The 18948-nt window shown below is 44.7% G+C and overlaps 4 protein-coding genes across 5 annotated transcripts; 2 read left to right on the forward strand and 2 right to left on the reverse strand.

Moving 5' to 3' along the window:
• Positions 1–5636: 5636 nt before the first annotated feature.
• Positions 5637–6395, forward strand: LOC115673876 (probable histone H2A.3). Its single transcript, XM_030596136.2, has 2 exons — positions 5637–5915; positions 6033–6395. Exons 1-2 carry the CDS (start codon positions 5712–5714, stop codon positions 6264–6266), a joined length of 438 nt encoding a protein of 145 aa, XP_030451996.1. The 5' UTR covers positions 5637–5711; the 3' UTR covers positions 6267–6395.
• A 273-nt stretch (positions 6396–6668) lies between these two features.
• Positions 6669–8211, reverse strand: LOC115673875 (protein DESIGUAL 2). Its single transcript, XM_030596135.2, has 3 exons — positions 7974–8211; positions 7681–7886; positions 6669–7021 (listed from the first exon to the last, which is right to left on the reverse strand). The coding sequence occupies exons 1-3, from the start codon at positions 8070–8072 to the stop codon at positions 6817–6819; spliced, it is 510 nt and encodes a 169-aa protein (XP_030451995.1). The 5' UTR covers positions 8073–8211; the 3' UTR covers positions 6669–6816.
• Positions 8212–9687: 1476 nt separating this feature from the next.
• On the forward strand, positions 9688–14224 carry LOC115673870 (uncharacterized). Its single transcript, XM_030596129.2, has 6 exons — positions 9688–10024; positions 10292–11291; positions 11376–11563; positions 12711–12747; positions 13371–13438; positions 13516–14224. Exons 1-6 carry the CDS (start codon positions 9924–9926, stop codon positions 14006–14008), a joined length of 1887 nt encoding a protein of 628 aa, XP_030451989.1. The 5' UTR covers positions 9688–9923; the 3' UTR covers positions 14009–14224.
• A 1084-nt stretch (positions 14225–15308) lies between these two features.
• On the reverse strand, positions 15309–18381 carry LOC115673869 (pentatricopeptide repeat-containing protein At2g22070-like). 2 transcript variants are annotated; one of them, XM_030596127.2, is made up of 2 exons: positions 16871–18381; positions 15309–16771 (listed from the first exon to the last, which is right to left on the reverse strand). In XM_030596127.2, exons 1-2 carry the CDS (start codon positions 18294–18296, stop codon positions 16290–16292), a joined length of 1908 nt encoding a protein of 635 aa, XP_030451987.1. In that variant the 5' UTR covers positions 18297–18381; the 3' UTR covers positions 15309–16289. The 2 variants fall into 2 exon arrangements, with proteins under 2 accessions (XP_030451987.1, XP_056171701.1); XM_056315726.1 differs by having other exon boundaries at positions 15309–15743; positions 15826–18381.
• Between the last annotated feature and the right edge of the window lie 567 nt (positions 18382–18948).

Below are 18948 nucleotides of genomic sequence, written 5' to 3' on the forward strand. Positions count from 1 at the left end.
TCATTTTGTTTCAAGTTCATTCTAGGGAGGTGCTTGACAAAAGCTTCTTGGCTCAGCAAATTGGGTGCTTTATACCGTTAGTAATTTCTCATGACATCGCCTTTTTCCTTATCTAATCTTGGGCAAGATGTTTACTGGACAAAAACAAGAAGACAGAAGGAGGAGGAAACTGGAACTTGGGCAACTTGACATAACAAGACAGTAACACCAGCTACACCTGTAACATCCTGAATTTTGACCCGTTATCGGAACCAATAAAGCGTATATTAATTCTCGTGTGATTTTAGTGAGTCTCGCCCGGACTTGATCAATCACGGGATACTAACCAAATGGGAAAGGCTAAATAGGAACAGGTACGTGGACCGAGAAACCGATCGTGATTGGACACTGATTTCGAGAAACGTCGAGGGAATATCTTGAGCCAATATGGGCCGATCTTAGGAAGATAACGGATTTGATATAGTTAGTAACGTACGATTGGATCGCGGGTGATTCCGCACGACCGAAAGTACGCCTGACAAACAAATCCCAAATTTTATCCGAACGATCGCGACCCCCGGTACTAGTGATAATCTCTTACCTTCTCTCGAGATTTGAGACTATCGAGACTCGGACAGTCTTAGGTCGATACGCGTAACACCTAAACAGCCACCCGTTAATGAGAGATCCTAAGATTTCAAAACGAGCTATTTTGATCGCGATATTGAGCCAAACTTCGATATCAAAATTTCAAGGTTAATTACGACTATTTTGTAGGACGGACGTCATTTTATAGTGGCCAATTAAGTTTGGGACAAGAACGGCTGAAAATAGGAATTTCGACAAAAATTGGGGAAAATTACGGTTTTGCCCCCGTGGGCACCGGGGCTGGATTCGGAGGCCGTTTGAGGTTATTTTTCACGGCCAAGGTCATTTTGGAGTGACCACGTACATTTAGAGTGGTTTTGGACAAAAACGGGAATTTCGGCAAAAATTGGAAAAATAATATTATTTTATTCCCGGGACTTCGCAGGCGATTTTCGAAGGCTTAGAAAGTGAATTTCGCGAATCCGACACCGTATTATGTCTCCCATGAACTTATAGGACCGGTATGGACAAAATTTGAAATTTCGGTCCGGGATCGGAAAATTACGAAAATGCCCCTAGGCCATTTTAATTTATTCCGAATTTTGGATAAATTTTGGGGACTAACTAAGGTTAAGTAGACCAAACCAGACCTGGTCAGCCTTGGTTAGGGGCATTTGACCATCTCACCCTTGCATTATTGGAGGAGAATGAGCCTAGGCCATTGGATTAAAGGGGCAAATTATCCAAACCCTTGGATTTTTGACACATGGACTCCACTCACCCAAGTTTGACCACATTTGACCTGCTTCTTCTCTCTCCTCAGTCTCTCTCAGCTCACGTTCTCTCTCCCCGAGCAGCCCTCACGATCGTCCTCTTCACGCCGTTCCTCTGCCATTCTGCTCCGACGGCCACTGTTCACGCCGGAACAGCCGCGCCGCCGGAGCTGCTGACCTCAGGCCGCCGCACACCACCCCCTGGCACCGCCCCAGCCTCCGTCGACCAGCCCCACCCTCTGAATCGTCCGCCCCACAGTAGTTGTTCCAGGCGGGAGAGAGAGAAGCACCGCCGGTCTTCATCCCGTCGGCGCCGCACCGCCGTCCTTCGCCCGTACGTCGCCCTCGTCGACCACTTGCCCTCACCGTCTCTCTCTCTCCACTGTCCTCAGCCCTCAAGCCTAGCAGCCTCCCCTGTTTTGGCCGAGGTGACCGTGAGCCACACCGGCGCCGCCGTGACCGCCGGCTTGCCCCCGGAGTGCCGCCGTCGATTCTCACCGCGTGTCGGTAATCGACCGCCCGCTCCCGTCGCCTCGAGTCGATTTTAGGCGAGTATAAACCCCTAAACCCTTAATTAGTCTAATTGTGCATTTTTAGGGGTTAATTAGGCCGAATTGGGGTTTAATTAGGCTTAATTGTGTGTGGGGTGATTTGTATAGGTTATTAGGACCTAATGAGATAGTTTAATGGTGGATTAAGGCCCAAACGCCCTACGTTGCATGCTTGTTCAAGGGGCACCGAATTTGTGTAATTTGCCTAAGTGTTTCACTAATTGAGTTCAAGTGCCAATGACTTGGATTTGGACATTTTGGGGACTAATTAGGCTTATTTGAACTTAATTAAGTGTATTTGGTTGTTGGGTGATTGAGGTTTGAGATTAGAGCCTAATGAGGGTGTTTAATTGTGATTTAGTGGACAAAATGTGTCCTCCTCTGGTACTGTTCATTCAGTACCGAATTTGTCCAAAATTGTACAAGTTGAGTATTTAGTTGATTCATTGATTAATGGCAAGAATTTAGGCACTTGAAGGGGTCGATGGGGACTTGAATAAATTCTATTGAATGACCCCGAAATGGTGAGAACGACTATCGAGATTGATTTGCCCAAGGCGGGCCTTTAGCGCATTGAGTTACTTTGGAAAGAATGCGCGGAAATGAGTGTTGAACTTATTGAACTAGAGGAGTGATAAATTGATGGTGCTGAGGGTGTGTTAAATTCATTGGCTTGGTAAATAAGTGTGTTCGGCATGTTGGCTAGGAAATTTTCATGAATTTCCGAGTATACGATTTGTATGTCATGTTGTGATTGATTGGAATTGAGTGTAACAATGTGCATACCTGAGATTTACTCAATTGTGGCCTTCGGGTCGGGCCTTCGGGTCGGGATAAACTGTGGCCTTCGGGTCGGGCCTTCGGGTCGGGAGAAACTGTGGCCTTCGGGTCGGGCCTTCGGGTCGGGATAAACTGTGGCCTTCGGGTCGGGCCTTCGGGCCGGGATAAACTGTGGCCTTCGGGTCGGGCCTTCGGGTCGGGAGAAACTGTGGCCTTCGGGTCGGTATAACTGCACGTGATTTGCGTTAATGTCAAATGCCTAACCTGCAGGGCTATGAGACAATGTATTGGGCTGTGAGCCCGGGTGAAATTATGTTGATGTGCTGGTTCATTTATTTATGTGTTTTATTTACCCTCTGGAGGTGCACATTAGCCTAGTTTAGGATTAGGGGTTGTTACTTGCTGAGTTTTTCTCACGGTTGTGGTAAAACCGATATTTCAGACCCCCGGCAGTAAAGATGGCGGAGCCGCTCGTGCGTTTTGGGATTCCCCACTTCATCGAGAAGACCATGTCGGTTCATTCAGTAGGAGAGGGGAATATGTACATTAGGTATTATACTTTAGTATGGGCTATATCTTTTTGATTGAAGCCCAGCTTAGTTCAGCTTAGTACCCTGGCCACTGATCCTTTTTGTTGCCCGTGGCCGTGACTCGTTTTTGTTGTGGCTCTTTGTAAATGGATATTGTATAAGCTTCTAAATGTTTATAAAAGAGTGAAGTTGTTTTTATTTGGTGATCGTTTAGGTGCGGCTATCCCTGGTCCCTGTAAATTCTGTATGGGTGATATATATTTACTTATATATCGTGCTTCCGCATGTGACGTGATCTCTGTGTTGGGTTTCGGGTCGGTGACGTAACCTGGGAGCGTCGCACTACTATTTCGACCTATAACCGGGATGCTCATGCTTCGTGGGGTACGGGGCATGACAACACCACCAACAGTAGTTCCTTGGGACAAATTACAAACAATTCTGATAAATTATTCTCAATCAGAGTAATATCGAAACCCGAATAACATTCTCCGGTCCATGGAGGTTGGAGCGTCGCTCGTGACAATCAGAGTGGTGGTCGTCGTGGTGGAGGTTGGAGAGTGCGGAGACGAGAGACTAAAGTAGTCGAGATGGAGAACAGAGGTGTGAACTTGAAGAATTCAGAGAGTAGACATGGAGATAGAAGTAAACCCCCAAGCAAACTTACTCAAACTCTTACAAACCTTTTTAATATCCAATGAGGTATTGAAAATATGAAAGTAGACCTTGTTAATATCCAATCAGGTAGTAACAATCTCAAATTTTATAATCATGGTATCTTTAGATAGTTGTAAATTTGAGTAACTACATATAAAATTGAAATGAAAGTTGGTAATTTATCAATCAAATGGATATTGGAGTAATTGTCTAAAAAATAAGTTGGTAGGAGTAAATTCAAATACAAGTTGCTTACAAACTTGTAAAGGTTAGCAGTTGCTTAACATGGCCCACTACCATTCTTATGAGTGATCATTTTCAAGATGGGTCGGTTCCCACCTCGAAATTATATCAGGTCGGCTCCCAGTCCACCCAGGAAGCGGTGGTGTCCTTTTGTTTTGGATTCTTCCATAATATAGTACATGCATAGTGCACTTACGATGGTGTACATAAGATGTGGAATTGCTTAAGTACGCTAGAGGATCTTATGATAAAAATTTGAACATTGCCATTATAATTGCATCCCATCTCCTCAAGCACACAATCCACACAGACTACTTGATACTTAACAAGACAAGTTCTTCCATAGTTGCGGACGGAAAATTACGACGAAGAAAGTTACTACGGGTGAAGCGCTTTGAGAAATTTCTTGTGCTCCCACTTGATCCAACTCTCCCTGGACTTGTCGTCTCACGTTCTTAGCGCGAGGGGAGCGATGGAGGGTGAGTGGTGAGAGGCGAGAGTGAGAGAGTACGAGAGCTAAGAGGCTATTAGGGCTTTGCCTTTGCCCTCGGTGCAACTTTAGTATGAGAAGAGAAAAATAAAATAAAAGCAAGGCATACCGATCGGGTCCAATTTTGCACAAGGAGTCAGAATCGAACTGGTTATTGTCCATTCCCATGAAAACTACACAAAATTGGTTGATCCAGTCCGGTTCCCAAGTTAGATCAGGATCAATGCTCACCCTAACCATTCTACCATCACAACTCATCATGCACTAGTATTATTTATCGTAATTTTATTAAAGTGTTATAACACGTAAGCACTGAAATACGTTTCCAATGAATGGCTAACATTTAATATGTGAAAGCCAACAATCACAAATTCCATGGGAAATGTTTTCTTGAGGAATTGTGGAAACCCTTATCCATAGTGGACACTCATGATGAGTGTGTGTTTTTCTTCTTTTCGTCCGGAGAATTATGACGTTATGATGCGATAAAATTGAATAGAATGAAAAAAATGAATTGAGAAAGAACGAAGAAATGGAATATATAACCCTTTGTTTGTGAAAAAAACGTCGAGTGAGTGAGATGATAATTTGATAAATTAAATACGATGCTTGATACTCTCGTTAACTATTATAATTATGATTACTACATTGAAATACGATCATTTTGGCCATTGTTGTGAATCAATTAATAAAAAGGAATAAAAACTAAAAATTTAAAAAAAAACTTATAATTACTCAGAATGTATGGGGCCATTTTCGTAAAATTATTTTCGCATTAATGATATATATAAATAATTGCTCATAAACAATATACTTCCTTTTTTTTTTGGGACACTTTGAAAAGAAGGCTCCTTTTGGATTTGCATTTGGATTTCGCGCCAATTCCCTCCCCCTCAATTTGGCGATCCGACGCCAGCACCGCATCTCAACCGTCCATTGCTCATCCGGGGAACCGACGGCCGCAGATGTCGATCCGCGTCCTCGCTCCTGATTGGCCCAACCCCCTCCTGCAAAAACCTACATAAACTCTGCAACTCCTTCGCCGAACTCCTCATCGCTCACCCTCCCGCTCAAACTCAAGACCAAAACCTGCGAAACAGAGAAGATCTCCCGATCGACGATGGCCGGAAGAGGAAAGGCACTGGGCGGCGCCGCCGCCGCCGCATCGGCGAAGAAGCTGAGCTCCTCCCGCAGCTCCAAGGCCGGCCTCCAGTTCCCCGTCGGCCGCGTCGCCCGCTTCCTCAGGACCGGCAAGTACGCCGACCGCCTCGGCGCCGGCGCGCCCGTCTACCTCGCCGCCGTGCTCGAGTACCTCGCCGCCGAGGTGAGCCCCGCCCGGCATCCCGGTCGGCTTTTCCCGTTTGATGGTTCGGTGGCGGAAGCCAAGGCTGGTTTCGGATTCTGATCTTTTGGCTTGGTTTTCCGATGTTCTGGGTTTCAGGTTCTGGAGCTGGCCGGGAACGCCGCGAGGGACAACAAGAAGACCCGGGTCGTGCCGAGGCACATCCAGCTGGCGGTGCGGAACGACGAGGAGCTCGGACGTCTGCTCGGCGCCGTCACCATCGCCAACGGCGGCGTCCTGCCCAACATCCACAGCACCCTGCTGCCGAAGAAGGCCGCCGCCGGAGCCGGTTCCCGGAGCTCCGCCGCCGCCGCCGCCGCCGTCGACGCCTGAGCGAAGTTCGAATCTTTTAGGGATTGTTGGTAGGAACGGTGGAAATGGGAATGTTTGTTTTTGAGGTTTCGAACGATCCGACATGTAAATTTGAAAATCGAATGCGAAATGGAGCGCGATTGAATCGAACTTTTTGTCGGTCAGTTCTTGTTCTTGATGAGAATCGGAAATCAAGAAACAGCAGGTGCTTCTTCTTGGAGCAATTCCAAGAATCAATTCAAGAATCAAACGTAACGGTAGAAATGGGAAGGTGGGTTTTGAGGTTTCGAACGATTCGACATGTAAATTTGAAAATCGAACGCGAAATGGAGCGCGATTGAATCGAACTTTTTGTCGGTCAGTTCTTGTTCTTGATGAGAAGCGGAAAATCAAGTAACAGCAGGTGCTTCTCATTCGAGCAAATTCCAAGAATCAATTCAAGAATCAAACGTTCTTCGATCTGAATCCAAAACATTCGGCAAGGACAAAAGGAACCCAAAAGAAAAAGGAGCAAACTTTAGAACACATGAAAGAATCGAATGGAGTTGTGGGGAATCCGATGTTGTTAACTCTAGGCATGTCCCTGTCTCTGCCGGTCTTCTTTCCTTGCTGCCTTAGCCGACACGAAGTACGCGACGGTGAAGAGCCCGTGGATGAAGCACAGCACGCCCCCGATCGAGAGGAGCCGGTGGTGGGCGAGCCCGCAGGTCCTCCGTGACTTCGAATTGGACAGCGCCCCCAATATCAGCATCGAGAACGCGACTGCCAAGATGATCCTGAAATCGCAGCACGGTGTAGTTTATCGATTAGTCCGTTTTAACTCGATTTCGCCACATAATTCTCGGACGATACGGTTTCCGGGACTAGATCGGCCTAGCTAGGCTCACCTAAGTCTCTATCCTTTTTATCAAGAACAATATTTTTTCAAATTGTGGCAAGTTTGAGACAAAGTCCAGCAGGCTCGGAACACCAAATTTTGTCATGCTCAATAACACTAATCTACTCATTCCCCAAATGCGAAGATCATTGAGAGCACTCAAGATCCACTAAGTCGGTACCTATGAATAGTTGATGTAGCGTAACATGAGAACATATTATACGCGAATCTATGACGTGGCAATTCTCTGCTTAATTGATATCAAGAATTGAAAATTCACTAAGACCATATAGTGGAACTCTTGAAATTCGACGAGCACTTATCTTTGTACACTCTCAACATGTTACACCAATTAGATTATGTACATCTATGCAACAAAGTTATGTGCAAAAAGATGAAAAGAGATTAGTATAGTAAACACGACACGGGATTCCACGTGCCCTCGAGCTACTCGGGCCAGAGCGTCCCTAAAACCCGCGAAGAAAAATCTTGCCCGAGCGAGGATTTCGAATATCTACGACGATAATTTTTCGAATAAAAAGGAGGAGAAGAAAGTACCAAGAGAAAATGAGAGAGGCCACGGCCAATTGCTTGTTAGCAGTGACTCTATTCAAATCCTCCTTGGACCAAATGCAAACGCATCCCCCCATCCAGTTGCCTATCGCGTGAGCCAGCGCCAACAGCACGCACGCAGCCACTCCCAGCTTGAACGCTTGGTAGCTCGGGTCTCTGCACTCGAACACCCACACCTTCAGATGCTTCACCTGTCCAAACACACAGATTTCACGCATGTGTTTGTCTTTTGCCCCCATCTTCTCCAAGAAACAGACCATCTATCTGATGCCTCTTACCTTGTTCTGAGCTATCTCGGCCTCGATGCCGAGGATCCCCGCGACCACGTCCATGGCCATGATCAGCAGACAGATCAAGAACCCCGCGTTCTTCGCCATCTCGGTCGGCGGGACGGATTGCGGGTCGACGTGAGAGCGACGGCACCCGAGTCTTATACACGGAACGCACGAGCTATAGAATCAGAATAAAGTAGGGACAGGTCATGGGGCATGGAGGGTTGACACCACCTGAGGGGGGGGAAGAGATTAGCTGTGGTCACTCTCTGATATGCAGAAAAAGTTTTGCCTTTCGTTTCTTCCTTTATTCTTGCCTTGCTCCACCACCTTTTGGTGCAAAAATGAAATTCGGATTCCTTGCATGGAGGAGAAGAAAAGCAAGCACAACTCCATTTCGACGAAATACGCAAAACGTTCGTATAATACGTGATTCGCACGGGATTTTTCTGGCATGTCGGATCTCTTCCGTCGCGTTACCGATGAGCTGAGATTACGTCGATAACTCTATTCCGACGAGAGTAGATTCGTGATAATAATAAGAAAAAGTTGAGAAAGAAAGTATCCGTGTCTCTCCTAAGAGTACTAGTGAAATTAGATTGAGGGTGATCACGACATTTTCAAGGCAAATTGTTTTGGTCGATCGATAATCAAGTAATTTCTCGAGAATCCCCTTGCTTTAACGGGAACCCCCTTGACTTTGATCGGCCTGAGGATGACTTAGGGTTCGATACTTCAGTGCAGTTGAGGATGAAACTTACTTACAGATCAAACGAAAGAGAAGAAAAATTATGGAAAGGTCTGGAGTCATGTCCAATCTTAATTCTGCCCCGAACTTATTTTTTTTTATTTAAAAAAAATATTCCGAACTGTCACTCTAGTCAAGTTAGAGGTTCGTTATCAAAACCGGTGTCTTCATCAACACTCTCACATTCGTACGGAACAACATCAACCTCCTAATGTCGATAATCTTGGGAAAACCGGTGGCAATTTTTGGACGTGTGAGCAGATTTGAGATTAGAGTGAAAGTTGATGATTTTTTTTAGACAAAAAAGAAAAAGTTTGGGACAAAATTAGGATTAGATTTAAAGTTGAGGTATTTTAGGAAATTAGCCCGATAAAACAATTGATCTCTGGAATTAGCCAATTCCAATATTAGCTGCGTTGTGCCTTGATGGGCTTGGATTCGACGAGTTGGTATACGGACCTATTTTTTTTTTCCTTACATAATCATCTTTTTTACCGAGCTTTGAAATATTCTTTACCCATTTAGGCGGGCTTGGACAAGACATTTGTCTAGGCCCGACGTCACGTCAACCGGTATAAAAAAAAAATGTCACGTGGTCTTTTCATCGTTATTTTTCCAACCCTATATTGCCACATGAAATTTCCGCGCACCAAAATCTAACGGAGCCAATGGAAAGGCTTGACGTATTTGGAAAAAAAAAAAAAAACTAGATCCGCGATAATTCGCTCATGGCTAACCATAGTCTAACGCATCTAGATTTGAGTTGTGTTGTAAAATTTGACTAGACTTACGATTAATCTTCACTCATGGCTAACCATTGTTTGTGGGCCTTATTGGGCCTAAGCCCAGCCCAAAAAGGCCCATTCAATTGGGCCTCGGCCCATCAGTATCACCTTCGCCGAACGCGAGAGAAAAATGGAGGAGGAGGAAGAAGCAGCAGCAGCAGCCTCTTCCTCCTCCTCTCGCAGCGGATTCTCTCCCTTTCTTCTCCGGATATCTTCTGGTGGTGGCGGCGGCGGTCGGAGGTCGCCGGCGATTCGCAGCGGCGAAGATTCGGGCCGGTCCGGCGGAGCGGTTGGCCGAGCGAGGGCGATCTCCTCCTCCTTCCCGGAGGAAATTCCGGTGCGGGGAGCAAAGGCAGGGGCGTCGATCTTGGTGCGGCGGGGGAGAGGGAGAGCGAGAGCTAGGGCGAGGGAGGGAGAGGCGCGATGTCGAAGAAGAAGGCGTTCAGCGGGAGCACCATGACGCTCAAGGACTTCCACGGCGGCTCCATCCCTTCCGATCTCCCTCTCCCGTCCGCTCCCGGCGTGTAAGCTCCCACAAAGTCTCGAGCTTTTCCATGTTTTCTTGTGGTTCTTTCATGAGTGTTTTAACCCTCTTGCGTAACCCTCTTGCGTATTTGCGCTGATATTGGATCTGGGGTTTGATCCTCCTCTTTGTTTGCGCGAGATTCGATCTGGGTCGGGTCGAAATATGGCGTTTTTCGTTGATGGGTAAGGCTGGATCTGCGGGCTAGATTGGGTTCGTGATTTGATGCCTTGTTTTTTCCTTTCTCTTTGTGTGACTGCCCTTGCAGTGCTGTGAGGCCGTCGGCGGGATTCGAGAGGCAGGCGCCGTGGGGGAACCCCGTCGGCCGTCCCGAGCACCGCTCTCGGCCCAGCTCGTCCCCGGCGACCAGGCATTTCGACGACAAGTCGCCGTTCCTCAGCCAAACCGTGCCTATCGGCCGTAATTTCGATGAGGACGAGCGCAAGCCCCTCGACGGGATATCGGCCCCGCGCCGAACGATTAGCGACGATAGCATTAGGGTTTCTTCCCGTTTGGAGCTGAAGCCGCAGTCTGTCGCGGTGGGCAGGGTTCCGAGTCAGCAGGGCCAATCTCAGGTTTTGCAGTTGCCGAGCCATCCTCAGAGTCCGTACTTTGGAGTAGCTGCAGAGGGTACGCAGTTGGGTATGAGTTCGCCGAGTGCAGGCGGAAGTCACAGGCCTGGAGCTCCTGGGTCTTCGGTGAATGTCTGGGCTGCGAGGAAGGAGGCTGCAAGTGTCGGGGATTCATTGCAGTCTGCCTGGTCTGCTTCGAATGCTGCTTCCAAACTGGTTCACGCCAGTGCTCTTGATAAGGTGTCATCTGGTAGGTGGCAGTCGAAACCAACGGTTCCGTATCAGGTCGATGCGGAAGTCAGTAAGTTTGTGGAGGAAGAAAGTGAGTTGATCACCAGGGGGGTTGATGATGGGAAGTATAGAAGGAGCAATGTGGTGGCTGTGAGGGAACATCATGATGCAGCACTGGCAAGGCAAGTGGAGAGGAATTTGAATATCGCTGAAGGGGTTCACGGTGGTAGGAAAGGATTGCCAGATCATATGATGGTTGAGGATCTAGTGTCTTCAGATGGAAAAGAAAAGAACCCACCCATTTATTCTGAGTCTGTTAAACTGATGCATACAGAGGGTAAACTTGGTCAATCTAGAGTGCAGCAACCCGTGCCTTCAGAAGCATCAGAGAGGCCTAAGTTGAAGTTATTTCCAAGGACAAAGCCATTGGACAGTTCTGAACCACCTTCTGGTGAACCTAAACTGGTATGCATTCTAAGCACTCCTACAATTATCATTGTGGTTGTCTAAGCTTTAATTTTGTTCCTGTTGCTTCTTTCATTGATATAGGTGCATCAGAGACCAATTGATTCGGCGCACTCAGGAACAACTGATGAATTGCAGGGCATAGTGAATCCTGTGAAGCATGCTTTACATGGAACGGAAAGTGGGAATCAGGCAGTAGAGCGACCAAAATTGAACTTGAAACCGAGATCACAGCCCACTGAGCAATTGGAAGGAAACAAAGAACGTGATAGGTGAGTGAAGAATGTAGTCCTTTTGAGGATGATTGACATGAAATTTAATCTTTTTTATCCCCTAATAAAGAACTGATAACATCTGGGTAAATTAATGTATCGCTTTAGTACATTCAGAATGCAGTCCAATTTCTGAAAACACTTTTAAAACAGTGCCTTCAGAACAGTCATTGCCACACAATCTTGTGCTGCTTTTGTTTCTAAAAAACGGAGGATTCTTCCAGAGAGACTTGTAGTGACAGAGTTTTCGGTTGAAAGTAAAATCTTCACACATAGGTTATCTGCATTCAACAAGAGTCCCCATGAAAATCGTCTAAGACGAGCCGATGGGACACAGTCTCACGAGGTTCTTTTCTTTCCTTTTTTTAAAAAGAAAATGTAGAAGTCATTGCTTTTGTTTTTCTGATGTCAGCGTTGCTGCTGTTAATGTCAGCTTTGCATGTTGTATTGATGTTGTTTGTCTAACCAGTAGTTGCATGCGGCTGGTGCTTGCGATGTTTTAAGTTGGTTGAAAATCTTCTACCAGACTCGAACTTGTTTCAATTCGAGGCTAGAGAGACATGATTTGTTTGACATACTCTTGGACATCAAATACTTGAAGATGTGAGCTGTCCTGTTATGTGTTGATATACTGTTGGGCTTATCGACTTCATGGCAATGTCAAAGATTCACTTTATTCTATTGAATCGGGACTGTTGAATTTTCTCTTGTAGTGTATAGTCTTGCCCGTCTACGACCCTCAGTGTATATTCTGTCATACACCTACAAGGCTTAATGTGTTGCTGCGATGGTGATTTTTGCTTTGGCATGGGGGTGGCTGAATATGCCAACAGCTTTAATAATTAGATTGTAGTAGTCATGCACGAAGATAAGATTGGGCATTTGTCTTGAAAGATTTCCCATTGTGTTTTAGCAAATAAGATCTTTTCAATACAGTTGGTACAGGATTTGTAGAGTCGACTCATTGATACACAAGTCATGGGTAATTATGCTGTTATCCAGATGGCTCACTCTCTCTCTCTCTCTCAACTTCTGTATATATTGGTACCTAAAAAAGGGTGGATCTCATCAATTTTTTTACTGGATCTTTGCATTGAAACAGTTTCTCTAAGAAATTCTTACATGCTATCTGATATGATTGATGCAGGAGTACAGTGTTTGGTGGTGCTCGTCCACGAGAATTGGTGAGTGCTTGTATTTGTTTCTGTCAGGGATATAAAATAGGTTTATCGTCCTAATGATTGCTAGCAATTTTCTTCCTCTGGATAGATTATAACTTAGTTACCCACATGGCGCAAGGTCAAGTTTTGATATCTGCTTCTAACTTACCAATTTATTGAGGTGTAGTTGTTCCCATTGAATAGTGCAGGCCCCCATCACAAATTTGTAGTTCAGATTGATGCAATGTCAATCACCAAATTACTGCCATGGTTCATAAACTGTATGTTGGACGTTTCATTCACTTTCCTGTCAGTAGCCGTTAGAAAACTAATGGAGACTGGGAGGATGCTACATTAAGTGTACTGTTAGCTGGGTGATGAGATCAGAATAATTGATGAATCCAAAAAGAAGTGCAACTTTAATGGCCAAATTTGCAGTGTACCCTTCTTGATGTCCTTTTCACTCTTTTCACTGGTCTTCCTTTTTTGACCAGGAAGAGTTTCTCTGTGTTCTTATTGATGGAACAAGAGGGGAAGGGAGGTGCTTTCCCTCAGTTGTATTGTTTTTCTTTGGGGATGGTAATGCTAGAAGCTTATTGTCCCGGTTTATGTCCCAACTCTATTGCATTTTATTTTTGTTTTTTCAGGTTCTAAGAGAGAGAGGGATTGATGATGTACCTGTCAACAATCGCGATTTGGGACCAAGTTCTGACAGGTATGCACCTTAACTATTTTGTGCCTTTTGTGCACATATCTGGATGTTGATTATAATTGGTGAACTTTTCTATGGAGGTTAAAAAATGACGTTCCAAAGACGGAGAGAGCTTCTGGGAATGTTATACCCACCCATTACAGCGAACAATCTGAAAACCTTGTTATTGATCAGAGAAATGGGAAGAAATTTGAGAGGAAAGATCAAAGGATTGTTGAAAAAGATGATGTACAAAGGAAGAACTGGCGCAACGAGAATCATCGGAACGGTAGAGAAGCAGAGAAGCAGCAGCAACCTCACCATCAACAACAGCAGCCAGAGAGGCGGCCTTCTCCCGAAACATGGCGCAAGCCAGTGGAGGAGCCACCACCAAAACCAGCTTCTCCGGAAGCAGGTGGGCGATTTGGCAAAGCAGCTTCAGCTGTTGAGCTTGCGCAAGCATTTTCCGGTTCATTCTCAGCTCAGCCGTCAACTCCAAAGTTTCCTGGTCAAAAGGGCATTCCCGCACAGCCACAGATGCCCTTCTCACGGCTTACGGGTCCCACTCCTCGCCCACAGATCAACGGTTACTGAAATCTCTCTGAATTGGTGTGTGCACACACACCTAATAGCAGTGATAGGGTGCCTGGAAGCACTTCAATCGAGCATGCGCAGTAAAGCACGTGATCCAGTGCTACTTAATTTTTCTCCATTTTCTATTTGTCCTCTCTTTTGGTTTATGATGGAGAACTTGCTGTAAGACAACCGGATTATTGCATTGAAGTCCTTGAAGGATCTGTTTTGCAACAATCATCTCCTTCTCAGTCCACCCGAGAAATTAAAACCCTCGCGGTTAATTGAAATGCAGCAGTATTCCCGGTTATCCCAATTCACATGGGAACTGGATCGTTGCTTGAGTTTTTTTTTGGTCGAATCGTTGCTTGAGTTGAGTTCACAGTTTGGATGCATGTGAGATGGATCTCGAGGCTGCTTTGGTTCATTTGATATATGCAGGCACAGTGAAAACTAGGTGAAATATCAGTTTGTTGAATGATGGGGAGAGTCTGCCCCTTATACTAGGAGTGTGAGCTTTCTGGTTGTTCTAGGACTAGCTGATCCCTAATAGAGGGAAATCTATTGTCTTTGGGTGGGATCTCGATTAACAATCCACCAGAGTACTTTTTCCTTTTCGTCCAGCCAATGTAACGCTACTAATTGCCAGATTCACACAAGAAAGTCGAGTTTATGGATTTGAAGGAAATGATAGGGCATATATGAGTAACTTTGGCGCACGGCAAAGCTGATTACCATATAATATAAACGAGCCAGTAAGAAGCAGCTGAAATGCATTCTTGTAGTCTGTCGCTTTGACAATTCATGTCATAGACTCATAATATAATGTTGAAGAACAAGAGGTTACAAACATATGTAAAATAAAGTCAGTGGCTCAGTTGTCCTTTTTCCTCTTCGACCGCTAAAAAAACCCCTGGAAGCCTCGCCAGATTTGGGGAAGTTTCTTATATGGACCCGGGTCTACTAGACTAGGTCCATGTCTACCATTGATCATGTAAGCCCCACATGTGAGACCCGAGTGATCACTGGTGGAGATCCTGGACCTGAGTCCGGGCAAGACTGGCCCTAGATTCAGATGTAGTGTCTCCATGACACTAGGACTTCAGTGCTTCATCTTACTTCAAGAGGTTATATTGCTTCTGGAATTTTACTGGCCTAATTGTGCCTCTCATTCTTTGATTCTCAGTATTTGGCGATTCTCCTCATGCTCCCGCCACCACCACAACCGTAGCAGAAAGCACAGGCCTAACGATACATCCATGAACAGATCTTCTCTATCTGTTTTTTCTTCTTTTTTACCCCAGGAAGCAAGGGTTACCCGTTGAATCAATCTTCTTGTTATATAAGCACATTTAAATAAATGACTGGTGTTGCAAGCATCAATTTAACTGTGACATCTATAGTTTCTCATGAACACAATCTATGTAGCTCTTTCAGGAAGAAAAAACACATCCAAGATCTAGAACATTGAAGAACTAGCAAACGAAAAAGGTTCAAATAACTGTGTATTCTGCTTCATTAGAAGGAAATAGATGACATACTCAAAGCTTATGCTACGACAACTCCTCTACATGCTTCAACATCCTCTAAGAGTTTATTGTTGATTGATTGCAAGACTTGGCCACAGTTATCGTTGATTTTCTCTTCTTGCTTATAAAAAAGTAAACAGCCCAAGCATAGGGTGAACTTTCTTCATTTGATTGGTAAATACAGGGTATAACGAGGAAGGAAAAACTTGGAATTGCTCTGGCTTATCCTTTTGTGAACTCGTCATGTTAATATACTAACTGAAGAAGCATCATAGATGTGGTTAAAAAATGTGAAACAAAGAAGTGTACCTGCACTCTTGTCTGGATTATACAATTTGGATACCGATGATAGCTGGATGCTGAAGCTTGAGGAACTAGTCTTTTTTCAGCCTTAACAAGTCCAAGATTAACCACACGCTTTATTTGCGGAGCTGCTTTTCATGGGTATGCATAGATTGCTTGTCTCCCACTTACTGAAAGTTCCAAACCCCACTGAAACAAACTACATGACATGTTTTTTCTGAAGTTGCTTTCACCAAAATTCACCACAGGACCATTTGCCACTCTTAAAATAATGGAATTGATGTATTCCAATGACTGTTTCCCTATCTAAGAGTTGGGAAGCAAACTTGGCGAAGTTTTGACAGTCAACACAAATTCCAAACATGAAAGGAAGGTTCTTTTCTCCTCACTGTGAAACAAGATTATTCTCTCTCTTCTTCTACATCCTAGATTGCCGACTTCACATTCAGAGAATCTCCAATTTCCTTTAGTTATCCAATTAGTTTTCCCAAGTACGAATGTACTTCAGCAGCTTGTGGGTGCAAATGGTCTCCCATTATAAATGCATGCACCTGACCATTCACTTGGATCCATGATTGTCCAGGGTGCTTTTTAAGCCCTCCCTTTTCCATTTGATTTCTAACTAGAGCAGCCTGCTCCCATTTTTGATCAGTGGCGTACATGTTTGACAACAAAACATAAGGTTCCTGATCACATGAATTGAGTTGGATTAGTTTTTCAGAAACCCACTTCCCCATATCAACTCTTTTGTAGAGTTGACAGGAAGATAGAACTGACTTCCAAATTGCAATTTGGTCAGATATGCCATTGCTATAAATGAAATCCTTAGCCTCATTCAACAAACCGCTTCGCCCATAAAGATCCACCATGCAAGCATAGTGTTCTATTCCAGGTTTGATTCCATATACATCTTTCATGAGCCTGAAATGTTCACGACCCTCTTCAAGCAGTCCTGCATGGCTGCAAGCAGTTAATATACCAACAAAAGTGATCTCATTTGGTATAGTTCCCTCATTTATCATACACTCAACAAGCCGAACAGCCTCCTTACCTCTCCCATGCAAAGCAAAGCTGAATATCATTGTAGTCCATAACACAACATTCGAGTCTTGACTCTGCTCGAATACTGACAGGGCATCATTGAGGCTCCCACATTTGGAATACATATCAATCAATGAGGACGAAAGGTGAACATCCACGTAATACCCAACTTTCAGGACGTAGGCATGGATCTTTTGACCAAGTTCTAATATACCAACATTTGCACATGCTGAAATAATGCTTGTAATGGTATATTTGTCCACCTTCATACATTTTCGGACCATCGTGCTAAATACTTCAAAGGTGTTTTCATAGTTACCATTCTTCACATACCCAGAAACCAATGAACTGCATGCATATGCATCCTTGTAAGCTATCTCGCAGTTCTTTGTGCTCATAAACATTAAAGGCCAACAATGAAATACTATTGAAGCCTTTTCAGTTTCTCCACATTTGCAATACATATCTATGAGAGAAGTCCTGATAAATTCATTGCTGTTGATTCCCAATCTAATAACTATCCCATGAACTTGCCTTCCAACATCCAAAAGAGACAAAAAAGAGGCCAAACCCAGAGCTATGGAAAAGGTCACCTCGTTAAACACTGGTCCTTTTCCGTTCATCTCATAAAGCAGCTCCAGTGCCCTTCTTTCCAATCCATTTTGCATAAGCCCATCTATAATCGTATTCCAACTAGCAACATCTTTGTATGGCATCCTTTGAAACAGATCAAACGATTTCTGTGTATCTCCACCACGTAGGTATGCACCAATCATTACATTCCAAGAAATGGTATTCTTCTCTCTCATCAAATCAAACAACCTCTCCGCAACAACAACATCCCCGCATTTCGCGTAAACATCAAGAACAGAGTTTTCCAACACGGCATCAACATGAATTTGGTTTCTGACGATCCACCCATGAACAACTTTGCCCAGTTTCAGCTCATTCAAGCTGGAACAACACTTCAAGACACTTGACAAAGTAAAGCGATTCGGACAAACACCCTCAATCACCATAGCCCCGAAAAGATCCAAAACCATTCCACAAGACCCATCGCGTGCAAAACCGGACAGAAGAATCGTCCAAGCCCGGACGTCTCGTTCGGGCAACACATCGAACAGCTTCCGGGCATCGCCCAACTTTCGGGTTTTCGCGTAAATAGCCAGAACGTAGTTGCCCACGCTCGCATTCCGCATGGACCCTTTCTTGATCGCATCGGCGTGGAATGCCTCCGCTGCCGCCGCCGTCTCCGGCCTCGGGCGGCGAACAAGGGGAGAGCGACAGCACCGATGCCGAACTCCATCGAGCTCCAAGCTAGGAGGGTTCGAGGTTGCCGGGGTTCGAGAATCTAGGAAGAGCAATGGGCGATGATCGAACAGAGGAAGGGAGCGAAGGCGTCTGGTATTAGCCCTCAACGTCAGTCTCAGTTTCATAGCCAAATTGCTTCAGCTTTCCACTATGTCTGCCTAACTGTCTGGACTTCTCAGCAGTTTTTGTAACGGTCATGTGGCATTATATAATGCAATCTACCAAACATTAGGGCTAACTCAAAAAAAAAAAAAAAACACCAACTTTTCCTTGACCGACAATTCCAACCCAATTTGAAAAAACTGCAATTGTTTTTCATTCGAAATTACGAAAGAGATTTATTTTTAATTAAGTAGCTATAAATATAAAAGGCGCTTCGTGTTTTTTTTCCTGGATTTATAATTATGCTTACCCTCAACACAGTTGTGTCATCGCAAGATACAATACTTCAAACCAATTTATACTTTTCGTTGAAAACTGTTGTCGTACTATTATTGTTATAAATTAATCTGCTTCATAATTAAATTTTAAAGTTGAGTTACATTTATTAAGGGTGAGCATGGTTACGGGATAAAATCGGGAACTGGACCAATTTGTCAAGAGTTACATCTATTAAGGGTGGGCATGGTGCGGGGGTAAATTCGAGAACCGGAGAACCCAACTGATGAAAACCGATCTAGTTCCAGGTTCTGTTGAGACTTGGTCCGGTTCTCGGTTCCACATTTTTAGGAACCTCCGGTTCCTGATTCTTCCGGGAACTAGGAACCTACAAAAACC

This window comes from Syzygium oleosum, unplaced genomic scaffold, assembly GCF_021117445.2.
Source record: "Syzygium oleosum isolate NSW1041296 unplaced genomic scaffold, Sole_v2.1 Sole_v2.11, whole genome shotgun sequence".
NCBI lineage: Eukaryota > Viridiplantae > Streptophyta > Magnoliopsida > Myrtales > Myrtaceae > Syzygium > Syzygium oleosum.

Coding starts and splice junctions, on each gene's coding strand:
- LOC115673876 (XM_030596136.2), top strand. CDS start 5,712: ATGGCCGGAAGAGGAAAGGCACTGGGCGGCGCCGCCGCCGCCGCATCG. Junction 5,916..6,032: donor TCGAGTACCTCGCCGCCGAG/GTGAGCCCCGCC, acceptor TCTGGGTTTCAG/GTTCTGGAGCTGGCCGGGAA.
- LOC115673875 (XM_030596135.2), bottom strand. CDS start 8,072: ATGGCGAAGAACGCGGGGTTCTTGATCTGTCTGCTGATCATGGCCATG. Junction 7,887..7,973: donor CCGAGATAGCTCAGAACAAG/GTAAGAGGCATC, acceptor GTGTTTGGACAG/GTGAAGCATCTGAAGGTGTG. Junction 7,022..7,680: donor GCCTCTCTCATTTTCTCTTG/GTACTTTCTTCT, acceptor CTGCGATTTCAG/GATCATCTTGGCAGTCGCGT.
- LOC115673870 (XM_030596129.2), top strand. CDS start 9,924: ATGTCGAAGAAGAAGGCGTTCAGCGGGAGCACCATGACGCTCAAGGAC. Junction 11,292..11,375: donor CTTCTGGTGAACCTAAACTG/GTATGCATTCTA, acceptor TCATTGATATAG/GTGCATCAGAGACCAATTGA. Junction 11,564..12,710: donor GGAAACAAAGAACGTGATAG/GTGAGTGAAGAA, acceptor TGATTGATGCAG/GAGTACAGTGTTTGGTGGTG.
- LOC115673869 (XM_056315726.1), bottom strand. CDS start 18,296: ATGAAACTGAGACTGACGTTGAGGGCTAATACCAGACGCCTTCGCTCC.